The 16638-nt window shown below is 43.2% G+C and overlaps 1 protein-coding gene across 3 annotated transcripts in view; it reads right to left on the reverse strand.

The window, feature by feature from the left end:
• frem1 (FRAS1 related extracellular matrix 1) overlaps nucleotides 1-16638 on the reverse strand; it is a 141577-nt gene that overhangs the window by 47563 nt on the left and 77376 nt on the right. For all 3 annotated transcript variants that reach the window (XM_033018045.1, XM_033018046.1, XM_033018047.1), the window contains 6 exons: nucleotides 14110-14304; nucleotides 12821-13006; nucleotides 9875-10071; nucleotides 7967-8186; nucleotides 5980-6124; nucleotides 3413-3554 (listed from right to left, as the gene is read on the reverse strand). In XM_033018045.1, coding sequence (XP_032873936.1) covers nucleotides 3413-3554; nucleotides 5980-6124; nucleotides 7967-8186; nucleotides 9875-10071; nucleotides 12821-13006; nucleotides 14110-14304 — 1085 coding nt within the window. The remainder of the gene's footprint in view (nucleotides 1-3412; nucleotides 3555-5979; nucleotides 6125-7966; nucleotides 8187-9874; nucleotides 10072-12820; nucleotides 13007-14109; nucleotides 14305-16638) is intronic.

Raw genomic sequence — 16638 nt, forward strand, 5'->3', positions numbered from 1 at the left:
TCAGAGCCATTAGGGTAATTCACCACAGAAACAGGCTCATCAGCCCAACTCACCCATACCTATCAAAAATGACAATTTAAGATAGTCCTATTAAATCTTTTCCCACTCATCTTAAACCTATGTCCTCTTGTTCTTGATTCCCCTACTTTGGATAAAAGACTGTATATTCACCCTATCTATTCCTCATGATTTTATACACCTCCATTAGATCACCCCTCAGCCTCATGTGCTCCAAGAAATAAAGTCCTAGCCTGTCCAACCTCTCCCTGTAGCTCAGGCCCTCGTGTCCTGTCAACATCCTCATAAATCTTCACTGCACTCGTTCCACTGTAATGACATCCTTCCTATATCAGAGTGACCGAAACTGAACACAATAATCCAAATGAAGCCTCACCAACATCTTGTACAATATAACATAAAGTCCCAACTTCTATACATAATACCCTGAGTATTGTGTGGAATCACCAAAATGCTGAAGATCAGTGCAACATTTGGACGTATTGATGTGGTAAATAATATGGATGCAGTAGAAGTATCTAACAATGAATTCTATCAATTAGAAACAGCTGAACTATTTACCCTTAGCATTCAACAGAGCACCATAGCCCTGTTCTCTGCCATTCATATATTTTCGGAAGTGGAGGCGCTGCCCAATTAGCTGCGGCTCCCCTGCAGTCCATCTGTCTTTCTTTTCTTTGTTTTCTTTTTGTCTTGTCAGATGTATGTTTTAGTCTATTTTCAGTTGTGTATATGTGGGGGGTGGGGGAATCTTTAAAAAAATCTCTTCCTCCAACCGGGATGCGATCTTTTCCTTGTCGTATCTCCGTCTCCGTCTGCGCTGAGGCCTAATATCGTGGAGTTGACGGCCTCCAACTGGAATTAACCTTGGGGGCTCTGGTGGCAGAGCCTGTGGACTTACCATCACGGAGTTGGCTTACTTCGGAAGCTGTGGTGGTGCTGTGGCTGCGACCCGACTTCGGAGCTTCGGAGGCTTAGGCCGCGGGCCCTGTGAACGGTAACATCGGGAGCTCGCAGGTCCCTGGTTGGTGACCGATATTCGGGAGCTCCCGTGGCGGCAGCTTCGTCCGCCCCAAGTCACGGAGTTTGAATCGGCCCATTCGCGGAGCTTAAAATCGGCCGCGGATTTACGATCGCCCGACGGGGGCTTCAACATCGAGAGCCTCGATCGCCTCGAAGCAGCGGGAGAACAAGCAAGGAAGAGATAAGACTTTTTGCCCTTCATCACAGTGAGGAGGTGCCTGGAGATTCACTGTAATGGATGTTTGTGTTAAATTGTGTTCATTGTGTGTTTTGTTGCTTTTTTCTGTCGTGACTGCACGGTACGAAATTTCATTCAAACTTGTTTGAATGACAATAAAGGAAATTCAATTCAATTTTGAGTCACCATTGAACAGAAACCTCAATTGGACCAGACACACACGGACATTTGGTCAAGCAGCAGCCTCACAAATAGAGTGCTTCAGTTTTGATCCTGACCTTTGGTGCTGTCTCTGTGAAGTTTACACATTTTGCCCCCGTTTCCTCCCATATTCCAAAGGTGTACAGATTGGTAGCTTAAATGATTACTGTAAATTGTTCCCAGTCGGTGGTGGAATCTGAGGAAAGTTCATGCAAATGTGGGGAGAAAGAGTGAAGAGGAAAATGTTTTTATATGGCTCCATATATGTTTTACTTTTAACTTAACCCGCATGTTTTTACATAGGATATCGGAAGTTAAAAAAAATACAATTAGAAATAGTTAAGTCAGTAAAAATCTAAGAGAGTAATAAACAGTTATTAAAATCACTAAGAATGAACTCTGGTGTATGTTATTCTATTGTGAATTCTATGTTTTTTTAAACTATGTTTTATTGGTAGTATGTAGAAAATGTAATGACTAAAAAAAAAAATAGCTTACATATGTGAATCATGACTGTGGTTTCTCAGAAAGACTGTAAGTACATGTCCTCCAATGTTTAAGGTAACAAGACAAATCAAGGAAGGAAATCAGTCCAACATTGAACACAGTATTATAACAATACAATGACAATTATGGCAAAATGGATCCAGTTATCATTCTGCCCTTGCTGCACTACTGTCAAAGATCTCACCAAAGCTACAAAAAGCATTCCATGTAATTGTAACCATGGCAAATATTCCTCCTTTTCCACCTCAGTCAATTTGGATTCCTTGACACACTTGGTTGGATTTTACCCAACGATTCCAGTGGACTGCAGGCATTTTCCAGCTTTAAGTGGCAGGATTCCAGGATTCCTGAGCAAGCATGGATGTCTGGAACAAATTGGCCAATCTGCAATGGTGGCTTTTCAGCTGAGTTTGCACAGCAGCTGTGCATCCTTTCTGATGAATGGAACATGTAGCTCTTCAGGAGATTATTCGTGATCAAATGAATTAAAATATTTTGTATGCTTTTAGTTCAATTTAATTATAAATCAAAATATTGAATATAATTTAAATATTGAAAATAATTTAATAGATTATTTTGCCTGTCAAGAGATATTTAGGAACATTGAAAAACTTTGACAGTTGGCTGTGCTAGGGTTTATTGACTTTCCACATACCAATATACAAATTAAGAACATGATCAGGGCACATGGTACTTTGAGATTGCTTCAACATTTAATAAGGTCATGGCTAGTCTGACCATAACCTTAGTATACATTCTTGCCTCGCTCTGGTAAGCTTCCATATCCCTCCAAACCTATCCTGTCCATGTACCTGTCTAATTGGTTCTTAAACAATGGGATAGTCCCAGTCTCAACTACCTCCTCTAGCACCTTGTTCCATGCACCCACCACCCTTTGTGTGAAAAAGTTACCCCTCAGATTCCTATTAAATCTTTTCCCCTTCACTTGAACCTATGTCTGGTCCTCGATTCCCCTACTCTGGGCAAGCATTTATTCTGTGCATCTACCCGATCTATTTCTCTCATGATTTTATACACCTCTACAAGATCTCCCTTCATCCTCCTGTGCTCCAAGGAATAGAGACCCAGCCTACTCAACCACTCCCTTAGCTCTGACCCTCTAGTCCTGATAACATCCTCGTAAATCTTCTCTGAACTCTTTCAAGCTTGACAATATCTTTCCTAAAACATGGTGCCCACTGTTACTGTTATTATTGCACAATTATTGTTTTTTGTGTTAGTACATGTGTGTGTGTGTAAATATTTATATGTATGATCTATATATGTGTATTTGTGAGTATGTGTATATTTTCACATACTGAACTTTTTTCCGCCCTCTCTCGTTTTTTATATTGTTTAGAGTGTATAATGTTTACATATTCTGTTGTTCTGCTGCAAATAAGAATTTCATTGTTCTATCTGGAACATATGACAATAAAACACACTTGATCTTCACAAAGCCTCAATCTAAATGTAGCCACTGACCTTGAGCTGGAGCACTCCGTGTTTGGGGACACTGTCCATCACATAATAAAGGTGCTGCTTTGGAGTATCTTTATCTTCAGCTTCCAATGCTATGCTGGAGATTATTCTGGTATCGCCCATTTCTACCTCCAGTCCATTGTTTCTGAAAGAGAGGAGTAAAATGTAGGTGGCAAATAAACCCTAGCAAAGTTTGCCAGCGAGAGATTTTAGTTACCACTGAAGTTTTCATCCCATCATAATCTATAGGACCATACTTTACATAATCTACAGGACCATACTTTAGCTATTTCAGATGCTTTTGCACAAAAAACCCTTAAGAATTATCACTGAAAAAAATGTGACATATTCTGTTCCAGGAACATGCATTTATGAAACACCTTCAACATCCCACAGCAACCAAACAGTACTTCACAAGGTTGATATCAAGTCACCCTCAGATCAACATACTGGCCTGAATACATGTACACCTACCTACCCTCCAGATCCTTACCCTGAAACTGCCCAACCACCATCCATTCATGACATCAACTGCCCCCTACCTCATCTCAATATTTGCCCCAGTGTCATGACCTAACCTTGTGGTTCAAGCCCACCCCAGAGATCTATGTGCTCCTCCAAGTCCCAATGTTCTGGGTCTTTATCACATTATGATGCCCCTATCCGCTAGAACCAATCCACCCACAACCTACCTTAATTTGCCTTGGCAAGACAAGTGGAGGAAATTTCCCCCTTAGACCTATATTCCATGCAAGGAATATATCGCCTATACCATTGGCCATGTGTTGCGTTTGCGTCCCTTCTAATTGTGTACCATTCTGTCCAGTTAAAGAAGATTGAACATTGATTTGAGCCCTGATTATGTCCAAGCTGCACAGAATGGTGAGACCATAATGTGGTAGGAGATTACCATGATAAACCTATCTACTTATTTATTTAATCCTTAAAACCAAGCTCATTCAGGTAGTGGTTCTAACACTGGCCTGGTATTCATGAATCCTGGGCCAATTATTTTAATCTCACCACAATGATGGGTGAATTTACACCCAATTAATTTTGAGATTGCTAACATAGTGATTGAGATGCTGAACTGACAGTCAGAATTGCAGGCCAAAGGTGGTTTCAATCTCACCAGAAGTTAAATTCAAATCATTAAATAAACCTGTGTTTTTTTAAAGTGCCAATCTGCATAATGACAAGCATGAAACCACTGGACTGTTGTAGAAAACCGCCTTCATACTAATCTGGGCCATCCACCAGTCTACATGTGACTGAAATGACATGGATGTGGCTGGGTCTTAACGGCCTCAATTCATGGATAAATAGGGATGGGCTATAAATTGCAACACTGCCCAGGATATCATGCTGTGTAAATACAAACAATCCTACAGAGGACTCTACTTCAGTCTTTTAGTGTAGAGATACAACATGGAAACAGGTCCTTCAACCCCGGGAGACCCTGCCGACCAGCGATCACCCATACACTACTTCAATCCTTCACATGAGGGACAATTTACAGAAGCCAATTAACCTGCAACCTGCATGTCTTTGGAATGTGGGAGGAAACCAGAACACCCCGAGAAAACCATGCAGTCACAGGGAGAACATACAAACTCTGTACAGACAGCACCCATAATCAGGATTGAAGCCGGGTCTCTGTCACTGTAAAGGCCCTGACTCACTTACGTGTCCTTGGCACGCAAATTACGCGACCTCGTCGTCGCGTTGAGGCGCATGGGCATCGTGTGGCCGTGCGGGGCAGGTCCCACTGAGAAGCACGGAGGGGTATGTAGTTGTGCGCGTATGTAGTATCACGTGGCGCTCCAAAATTTTGTAGTGAACTAAATTTTTGCGCGCCACCGGCCTGTCGCGTAACTGACAGCCAAAGTGGGACAGACCCAAGACCTTGGCGCGACGCAACGTCTCATCTCCAACAGCTGCAGAAGCCGGCAAAGTATCGCCGAGCTCAGCCTGGGGCTCACGCACGTAGCGGTCTGGATCCACCCCCACTCCTACTCCCAGAGCGGGGCCAAGAAAATTGAAGTTAGACACAAAATGCTGGAGTAACTCAGCGGGACCGGCAGCATCTCTGGAGAGAAGGAATGGATGACGTTTCGGGTCAAGACTCTTCTTTCAGACTGAAGAAGGGTCTCGACCCGAAACATCACCCATTCCTTCTCTCCAGAGAAGCTGCCAGTCCCGCTGAGTTACTCCTGCATTTTGTGTCCATCTTCAAATGACGTCACGCGCTCCATACGGCTGTGCGAACGCATGAAGTCGCATGCGACCTTAGCGGGACCGTCGCGCCTCAATGCGACCACAAGGTCGCGTAATTAGCATACCAAGGACACGTAAGTGGGACAGGGGGTTTTGGCAGCAACTCTGCTACTGTGCGACTCTGCTGCCCTCTACGATTGTACTATGATGGGCTCACACATGAAGCATATGTTGAACTCATGGGCACTGCCTTTTAACCCACCACAAAATAATCCTTTTGCCACGTCGTTCAACAGGTTTTTGATAATTCACCTGGCATTCTGTGTTATCACCTGCCAACCTCCAGAAGTTACCTGCTCAAAAATGGCCGCTCGTCATTCACTGGAAGAACCTGGACTGAAATGACTTTGCGGACCTTATGCTTTCCGTCAGACAATTGAACGGTGAATTTGTCAGCCGTGCTTTCAGAGTCATCGTGCACATACATCAGCTTCAAGCCTGTAAGTGGAGTAGAAAAGATCAGAAACCAGGTTAATGTCTTCCTCTAAACAAACCTCAAACGTGTTTCAGTTGCATTTCCCTTATTTTGACTAGTGCGTTGGCCACATTTTCTCTATTATTCTCACACAGAATGTAATAGAAATGCTCAGCGGGTCAGACAGCGGTGGGAGAAAAAGGTTAATGACTATTCAACAGAAATGTACTGGGAAGTGACATGGAAAATAGACACCAAGGAAATGGTCAAATGTTAATGGTTGACACAAAGTGCTGGAATGAGTCAACGGATTGGGCAACATCTCTGGGGAGCATGGATAGGTGACGTTTGTGTCGAAACCCCTCTTCATGCCCTTGTGCCTAAACATTAATGGTTAGTGTTTTCAATCTTCAATGGATGTATAACCATATTTGAATATCAGGGAAATCAAGGATTTTTAAAGCAAAGTGGTTAAAGATCAACCACAAACTTGTTGCTCAATGGAGCAGGCAATAAGGGACTTATTTCCATTTCCCTTTCTTATATGATTGTGGAATGCTGCGTTGTTTGGATTCTGACGTGTACTTTGTGCCGAAGGGGACACTGAGATCAGCAGTGAGATGATGGGGATTCAGATTTCTCTATCCTCATCATTCATTTAGAAAATATTAGGTCAATAAATCAGATTATTGATAATCTCCAGCTATCATTAAACACTACGAACAACTGCCTGAAAAGCACCTTTACCACAATGCCAGTAACCTTCCCACCACTTGACTTCCTGCTAATGACAAGCCAAAATGGCCATTGAAATGTGTTTGGATGTGTTGGATCTAGAGAGGATGCTTCCACTAGTGGGAGAGTCTAGGACTAGTCATAGCCTCAGAATTAAGGGACATTCTTTTAGGAAGGAGATGAGGAGAAATGTATTTAGTTAGAGGGTGGTGAATCTGTGGAATTCTTTGCCACTGAAGGCTGTGGACCCCAAGACAGTGGATATTTTTAAGGCAGATGTACAGTCGATAAATTCTTGATTAGTACAAGTGTCAGAGGATATGGGGAGAAGGCAGGAGAATGAGGTTAGGAGGGAGAGGTAAATCAGCCATGATTGAACTGGTGGAAGTAGATTTGATGGGCTGAATTGGGGCCCCTAGGAATCACAAAGAAAGCAAGTTCAGTTACATAATAGTTCTGGTTACTTTTTAATATTTGTTTCTTGTTCGTCCACGGTTGCCCGAAAGATATTTAAGGTTTTGTGAGAATTGATTAACATGAATGCCTGATAGTTGAGTGACAAATTTGAATATATCTTAATTGGGTTGAACCAGTTTTATTTTTACACCAATTCACAAACTCTCAAGATTATTATTTACCAGCAAGTCATAAAATACAAATATATTGAATGTAACTTCACAGTAGATCAGCGTAGGAATCCCAATCTGCAGCCAGAAAGTGGTAGAATTGCTTCCCTACAGTGCCAGAGACCTGGGTTCAATCCTGACTGCAGGTGCTGTCTGTATAGAGTTTGTACGTTCTCACTATGACTGCGTGGTTTTTCTCCCAGTGCTCCAGTTTCCAAGCACATTCCAAAGACGTACAGATTTGTAGGTTAATTGGCTTTGGATAAAAACAGTTGTCAATTGTCCCTAGTGTGTAGGATAGTGCTAGTGTATGGGGTGATCGTTGGTCTGTGTGGACCCGGTGTCTCTAAAGTTTAAAGATGGCAGCAGAGATGGCTGTAAAACTAAACAGTATCCTTGCAACTGAGACTTTGCTCAGACACCTGTACCTTCCTCTCTGCTAATACTGGGTCTGTACTTTAATACACTATTCCTACTTGTCGTATATCATAGCAGGTCAAATACCATGCATCAGCTGATCCATGGTGAAGTCATGCACAGGGAGCTCCTGATCATTGATGGTCGGTCGCTTGTAAAGAACAACGTCATTCCCGTGCATCCCACTTCTGATCATCCCATGGCGTGGTTGCTGGCTCACAGTGAAGGCGAGGCTGTCCGCAGGCACATCAAGGTCCACCACATTTATTATCGATGGATCTAATTCACACACTTGGCCTTCAGACACCTGGATAAAGCAACAATATGGTTTTACAATATTTGTACCGAGGCTCATTTCATCCACTTTACCTCATGTAGTTGTTGTCGGAGTTACTTTGAGAGCTCACACAACATGTAGGACTTGGGAAACTTTACATGCAGATAGATGGTCAAATGCACTCTCTATGCAATGAGAGAAAGATACACTAGATTGAATGATGGGCTTCAGTGTGTAAATGCCCAAATAATGTTTAGTTAGACAATGCACCTCAGATAGCTCTGCTGTTTGGAATATCTGCAGTGGATGAGTGGCAGAGTGCAAAGAAAAGGCACATAAAAGTGGCTTGTGAAAGGCTTCCCAACAAAGGAAAATAATAAACAATAATCCATTCAATCACCCTAAAATGTGCCATCATTCAGTCGGAATATGGCAGAACAAATGCCTTATCTACTGTCCCCGTACTCAACATCTCTAAGTTATCCGCACCTTGAATATGCAGGTAGTCTCCAAGTTAGATTGATTAGTAGGACTGGGTGTTACAATCCCTAAGAATTCACTACAATTGACATTCTTGGTTATGGCCACTAGGTGAATTTGCTAACAATCAGACACATCTTCAGTTGTGTACCTCAACATCACTGGGTTCCATTCAACAATTCACAAACCATCTGAGTAAAGAGTTTTCTCCAAATCTGAGATGCAAATTATTCCCTTCATCACCCAAGGCCAAATCCAGTCCAGGCTGAGGAAAGCCTTTCAGCAACGTTCCTGTCAATCCTGCTCAGAATCTATTTGCTCTCAGCCCCTCATTCTTCCACACTGCAAGGATTATAGGACAATCTTACTGAGGACACTGCTTAAACTCAATCTAATGAATTTGCATTACATTGACACTTGTCTACCCTTGTTACAGCATTATTATCCTTCCTAACAAATGCAATCTAAAACTGCATTTTCCTTCAAGTGTGTTCCTCCCCAATAAAACAGCAGCAATATTTCTAGGCTTTCATTCTTCCCTGCAATAAAGTTCCTATTTATCTTCACAATTCATTGCTGTATTTGCATTTTGTTTTTTTTTCATTTTTCATGAACCAATACATCAAAACCATACCATTTATCTTGCAATTTCAAACAAAACCCCTATTTTTTTCTGGATACTAGTAACTGCACATGATGGTTTGCAGAAAAAGACACAAAATGCTGGAATAACTCAGTTGCACAGGCAGCATCCCTGAAGAGCATGAATTGGTAATGTTTCGAGTCAGGACTCTTCTTCAGATTATAGAAGGAAATCGACCTGAAACGTCACCTGTCCATGCGCTCTAGAGATGCTGCCTGACCCCCTGAGTTACTTCATCATCTTATGTTCCGCTTTTTTTTAATTTGCCTGGAGATATAGAATGCAGATCAGTACAGCATAAAAACAGGCCCTTCGGCCCATGATGTCTGTGGCGAACAGGGTCAAATTAAACTAATTCCTTCTGCCTGAAAATGAACTATATCCTTGCATTCCCTGCATGTGCCAATCTAAATGCCACTATAATATCTGCTTCCATCGCCACCCCTGACATTCCAGGCACCTACCACACTTTGTGCAAAATTACCTCATGGCCAATACCAAGCCCATGATGTTCCCTGAATGCCACAGTGAGAAGAGAATGAGGCAGCCTTTACATTAATAAAGATGCAACAATTAGAAACATACAGACACTTACAGTGATATTCCTGGCCAGGAAACTTGGTGTTTCATCATTTATAGGTCGGATTATGACATAAAATGGAACTTCCATGGACCGATGCTTCCCATCAGTAACATACAGAAGGAACTGATCCGCTGTTGGTTCAATCCGTTGATGTCGTGACTGAACATAGTTTATATGCAACTCTTTTATGTGCGTTAGGTCAAATGAACCTAGGAATAGAAAAAGAATGGAAATGGCTGAGAAGAACTTTATATATTAGAATGGGTGGGAGGGTGGAACATTATCGACCTTTTGCACCTCCAACTCCTGTTAACACCACAGTCTGAGGGAGGAAAGTCTCATTTATTCCCTCCTAACAATGTGCCATCTATGTTTGAAGAGTATATATCATTGGGAATTGAGCAGCTGAATGGGGTTGAGAGGGAATGATAGATCACATTTTGCCCGTCGAGGCAATAAACTTCTTCCCGTCGCATTCCCACCTTTATTTCCGAACTTATTAATTGTTTAAAGTTATAAAAACAGCCTGAAAACACACCCATTTCGGGGGAAAAAACCTGAGTGACGTCACAATGCACTCGCAAGGCAGGATGGGACACTTTGGGAGGGAGGGGCACTCTAGCGCTCACGTGGCGGTGGCTGCCGGTGCCCAGCGCCCGACGGGGAGGGTGGTGCTGGAGCTGGAGTGAGGGCCGAGTCCGGGGCTTGGGATGGGGCCGTGACAGAAGCCACAAAAGAAGCTGCCGCTGGAACCAAGGACGAGCCTGGGTCCGTGGTCAGGGACGAGCTCAGAGATGAATTCGTAGCCTGCACTATAGCCCAGGCAGCGGCCGAGCTGATGGCTGGAGTCTACAGCCAGGGCCGGGCCAACAACCAGATCGAGTTCCAGGCCCTGGCACTGCTCTACGACCTGGGTAGATCCTGAGACAGGGAATGGGAGTGAGGGGAGGAGGATGAGGGAAATGAGGAGGAAGATGTGGTGGGGAGAGGGGTGGTAGAGGGAGATGGAGAGGGGTGTGTGTGGAGGATCTCCCTATCTACCCTCACTCCCACCCTCTCTACCCCCTCCCTCTCTACACCACTCTCTAACCCCCCTCTCCCTCCCTCATCCTCTCTCTCTCTACCCCCTCCCTCACTACCCCTCTCCCTCTCTGCCCCTTCCCCTCCCTCTACTCCCCTCCCCTCCCACTCCCTTTCTACCCCCTCCCCCTCCCTCTCTAACCCCCTCCCTCTCCCTCTCTACCCCTCCCTCTCTACCCCATCCTCCTCCCCTCCCTCTCTGCCTCCCCCCTCCCTCTCTGCCCCCTCCCTCCCTAGGAATTGAAGAGTGAGGGGGAAGAGGAGGAGGAGTGAGTGCTGGGGGATGAGGAAAAATGAGCCGCGCCTGCGCAGTTGGGGGCTATGCGTGAGTGGTGGATGCGTGAGTGGTGCAATTATGCTTGCATTGGGGGAACGGGTGAGTGGTGGAATCTTGTCTGCAGTTGGTCTAGTAATTTTATAAATTTCTATTAGATCACCCATTGCACAATCACCCTTGTTCCAGTGAAAAAAAACCCAGAAAATCCCATTACTCTTTACAACTGAAGCAACAATTGCAAATTCAGGCAACGTACTGGAGAATCTCTTCTCCGTGTTCTCTATTGCCACCACATCTTTATGGTTTTATTAATGATGTTACCAATTTAAAGTTAAATCAAATGGCAATTAATTTTGTGTCTCTGAGATCATAAGACATAGTGTTCGGCTGCTGAAATTCACAGCATGCCGAGTCCTCGTAATCGGTGAAGTATATAGATTTTTTGCCTGAGTTGTATATGAACTGTGCTGTCAGAGAGAAAACAGCGCATTAACTCACTAGATTTAATGAAGTGGGTGGACAGATCAGGTAGTAAGAATCTTTTCCCTATGGTGATGGTATCTAAGGAAAGTGGACACATATTTAAGGCAAGAGACAGGAGGTTAAGAGGACATCTGAGGGGGAGTTTTTTCACACAGAGAGAGTGGCTAGAATCTAGAATTTTGATGGTGGTGATAGAGGCAGAGATTCACACAACATTTAAGAGAGATTGGCAAGGCTTTAAAGGGCTGTGGATCAAATATGGGTTAATGAGATTAGTACAGATATGTGGAATGGTCAGCATGGAAATTATGGGTTGGAGGGACTAGCTTCTGTGTTGCACAATATTATGACTCTGCCAGAACACAACAAATTACTGAAAGAACTCAAAAGGTCAGATGGCTCCTTCAACGTTTGTTTTTGCTCAAGATTCTGCAGTCTCTTATATCTCACCAAGACTCTTTAAACTGTCTCTCTTTCCTCTCCACTCCTAATCCTGATGCAGGGTTTCAACAATTGTCATACATATCTTTTCCCTCCACAGATGCTGTTCAACTACTAAGTTCATCCAGCAGATTGTTTGGTGCTTCAGATTACAGCATCAGCAGTCTGAAGAAGGGTTTCGGCCCGAAACGTTACCTATTTCCTTCGCTCCATAGATGCTGCTGCACCCGCTGAGTTTCTCCAGCATTTTTGTGTACCTTCAGCAGTCTCTTGCCTGATTAAAATTTGTAGAGGTGTGAAATCTTATCTGAACAATGGTTTGAGCTTTGGGTCCATTCTCTGAGATTGTTTGCTGTTTTGCATCCTAATAACTTGGAGACAATAACTCAATTCTCTGAGCATACACTTTTGCAAATTGCCATCAAGGTATACAGTGTTTTCTACTATTGGCATATCCAGTGCGTAGTTTGCAACCACGCTTCTTTTTAGTTAAGGAATAATAATTGTAATATGCACTTTTTAAAATTTCACTTTATTCTTGATAATGGGGCAACTTTGTGCTCCATAAACTGCATTTTATAGACTAATCTTTCATTATAGAGAGATAGTTTAACAGCTAATAGAGAGAAGAAACTGAGTGGATTGAAGGATTCAGATTCATTTCCAATTGATCTTACCTATACTGATGCCCATGTTGCTCTTCTCGTGCCCTGGCGATGGTAATGTGTTCTCTATGTAACCAAACATAGGTGGGGACCACAGGATGAAAGACAGTTCATCATCTGCAGTATCTGGATCGCTAGCGCACAAGTGGTCGACAGTGATGGCAGCTGAAAACCCCTCATCAACAACAAATAGTTCACCTGGAAAGTGACATCATCAGATGGGAGAAGAATACTTTTCAAATTATAACACAGAAGTCTGTATTAAAAAGCCCAGGATTATATTGCTCTGGTAACTTGAAAAATGAATAAAGAAGTCTGAAGAAGGGTTTCGACCCGAAACATTGCCTATTTCCTTCACTCCATAGATGCTGCCTCACCCGCTGAGTTTCTCCAGCATTTTTGTCTACCTTTTATGAATAAACCATTCTTTTTCTGAGCACATTGGTAGTAACACCATATTTATAGGAAATAGAACAAGGTGGCATGTAAATAATTTGCACTAAAGTCATCTCTTTTCAACATGGTTTATGATTAATAAATGTTTTAAAGCAAACCAGTTTTGTTTATTGTTTGGAGAAAATGAGGGGTTAGAGATGCCTTGCAGCATATGTTGCAACATAATGTTCTACATAGGCAACATGTTGGGTTATATCATTCTGGCTTTAAAAGGAACTGGCAACATTCAGCTGTTTCTTGGGACTAACAAGGATCTGCTAAGTCCAAGGCACACTGGATGATAATGCACCCATAACTCATCAATACAGCATAATTGTCAGACACAAAATGCTGGAGTACTTCAGCGGGACAGGCAGCATCTCTGAAGAGAAGAAATGGGTGACGTTTCAGGTCGAGATCCGTCGGGTCCCGTCAAGACCTTTCTCGACCTGAAACATCAACCATTCCTTCTCTCCAGAGATGCTGCCTGTCTTGCTGGGTTACTCCAGCATTTTGTGTCTATCTTCAGTTTAAATCAGCATTTGCAGTTCCTTCCTTCACACGGCGTCATTGTGCTGGGTTTCCCCAGCATTAGGCTATTGAACCAGCCTCTGAACATGAACTAGCCAGGTCCACCACAGCCACTAATCTAGGTGATGAACCTTGGTCCAGTAATGTGGACTGAAAAAAAAACATGCCAGGCTGTGCCTACTTGGTAAAGCTCTGAAATGAGACTACACAGATCATCAGAAGCAAAGGTAAACAGTGGTGACACCGGCCGGTCTCATCAAAGCTGTACCAGTGAAAGTGTTGAGTCATTGAGTGTACATTCACACTAATTGAACATAGAAATGTTGTTTTCTTACCAATAGTAATTTTTGGTGGTTGGTTGTCGATGGGCATGACAGAGATGTTGAGATCGTAGACTGGGAGAGAATCGTGCAGAGGTAATGGAGGAACAAGTGGTTCTTCATTGCAGCAGTGTCCAAGCGTGCCTGCGTCCCAATCAGAGACGACAAACGTCATGGTGTCAAAGCAGGGTGCTAAACCCACCTCACCACCTAAGGGAAAGAAACAAGATGAGAATCAAATTCTATGAGGCTTTGCTTTATGTAATTCTTAGATTAAGAATGATATTTCAATTCACAGGCTCCCGAGATGCGCCGCAGAACCAAACAACCCAGTGGGTGGGCTGCCAAGAGCGGGGAGAGCTCCCGAGGAGTCTCTCTGTGTACTGTCTAAGCGAGGTCTGCTGTATGATTTTACCAGATTGTATGCAAATACAACATATTTCACTGTACCTAAGTACATGTGACAATAAAGTATCATTGAAGGTTGGATTAAAACTTCCTGAGTATTCTAGCCTCTCCACATTTCTACTCAGGCTCAGAAAGTGGTGGATCAGGTCCTGATGAAACTGACACCTCACAATATTGACCGGAATGTGCTGCTGGTGAGGAGAAACGTTGGTTGGAGGTAGAATATCCAGTGTTGTGTGCAGAAAATACAGCGTTGTGTGCAGAAAATACAGCGTTGTGTGCAGAAAATACAGCGTTGTGTACAGAAAATCCAGCGTTGTGTGCTGAAAATCCAGCGGTGCCTTCTGGATCTCGGTACCTGCACACTGCGGAAAGAATACCAGGAATATGCCAGCTCTGCTCCTGGATCCATTCGCAGAGAGAAGAAGGACACTGTTGAAAGCATCCTGAATGGTTGTTTTATGGCCTGGTATGACAATTCCAATGCACAGGAACACAAGTGGCCGCAGCTAGTGATGGAACTAGCCCAGTCCATCATGGGCACAGCCCTCTCCTTCATCAAAAACATCTCTAAGAGATGCTTCTTCAAGAAGGAGGCATCTATCATCAGGGCATCTATCATCATCAGACTCATGAATGGTATTCTCACAAGCCAAGATCAATTTTTTAATTCTCAACCTAATTTGTCGTGGCCCTTGCACTTTAAAAAAAATCTGCAATTTCTCTGTAGCAGTAAAACTATATGCTACATTCTGGGGTTTTTTTTCTCCTTGGCATGGTATGTCTTTTTTTTGCTGTATCAATGCACGTGACCATAATGATAAACCTAACCCTAAATCTAAACCACAACATAGATCCAAGACAGGAAAGAAGGAGAAAGCTGAAGTATGTGTGCTCATCTTATCTGAGGAGGGGCATTGCAAAGTTTAACGGAAATACAAGTAAAAAAACAAAGTTGGAAACATTCTTGAGGACAGGCAACATCTGTGGAAAGATAAACAATATAATGACAGACCTTCACCGATTTGTAAAACATTAACTATTTTTCTTTTGACAGATGCTGCTTGACCAACTGAGTGTTTCCAGCATTTTCTGTTTTTCTTTCAGAGTTCCAGCATTTCGAGTTTATGTTAGTTCACAGGGGAAGCTGTGTACCCAGCAGTTAAAGCCGGGTGGGGTTTTACATTAAAAGTAAGAACTTTTAATTTGGCCTGTCCATTCCCTCCACAGATATTGCCTGAGCGATTGAGTTCCGAAAGGACTTTGTGCTTAGCTCAAGATTCCAGCATCTGCAGTTCCTTACTTTTCTGACAATCCTGTACTTTGCCTTATGGGTCTGTCACACTTAGGCAATTTTTCAGTGGACTGCCTGCGACTGCTAGGAGGCTGCAAGATGACTTGGATAGGCTGGGTGAGTGGGCAAATGCATGGCAGATGCAGTATAATTTGGATAAATGTGAGGTTATCCACTTTGGTGGCAAAAACAGGAAAGTAGACCTGAATGGTGGCCAATTAGGAAAAGGGGAGATGCAACGAGACCTGGGTGTCATGGTACACCAGTCATTGAAAGTAGGCATGCAGGTGCAGCAGGCAGTGAAGAAAGCGAATGGTATGTTAGCATTCATAGCAAAAGGGTTTGAGTACAGGAGCAGGGAGGTTCTACTGCAGCTGTACAGGGTCTTGGTGAGAACACACCTGGAGTATTGCGTACAGTTTTGGTCTCCTAATCTGAGGAAGGACATTCTTGCCATAGAGGGAGTACAGAGACGGTTCACCAGACTGATTCCTGGGATGGCAGGAATTTCATATGAAGAAAGACTGGATAGACTCGGCTTGTACTCGCTAGAATTTAGAAGATTGAGGGGGGATCTTATAGAAACTTACAAAATTCTTAAGGGGTTGGACAGGCTAGATGCAGGAAGATTGTTCCCGATGTTGGGGAAGTCCAGAACAAGGGATCACAATTTAAGGATAAAGGGGAAATATTTTAGGACTGATATGAGAAAAACATGTTTTACACAGAGAGTGGTGAATCTCTGGAATTCCTCTGCCACATAATGTAGTTGAGGCCAGTTCATTGGCTATATTTAAGAGGGAGTTAGATGTGGCCCTTGTGGCTAAAGGGATCAGGGGGTA

The sequence above is a fragment of the Amblyraja radiata genome, chromosome 3 (assembly GCF_010909765.2).
Source record: "Amblyraja radiata isolate CabotCenter1 chromosome 3, sAmbRad1.1.pri, whole genome shotgun sequence".
Taxonomy (NCBI): domain Eukaryota; kingdom Metazoa; phylum Chordata; class Chondrichthyes; order Rajiformes; family Rajidae; genus Amblyraja; species Amblyraja radiata.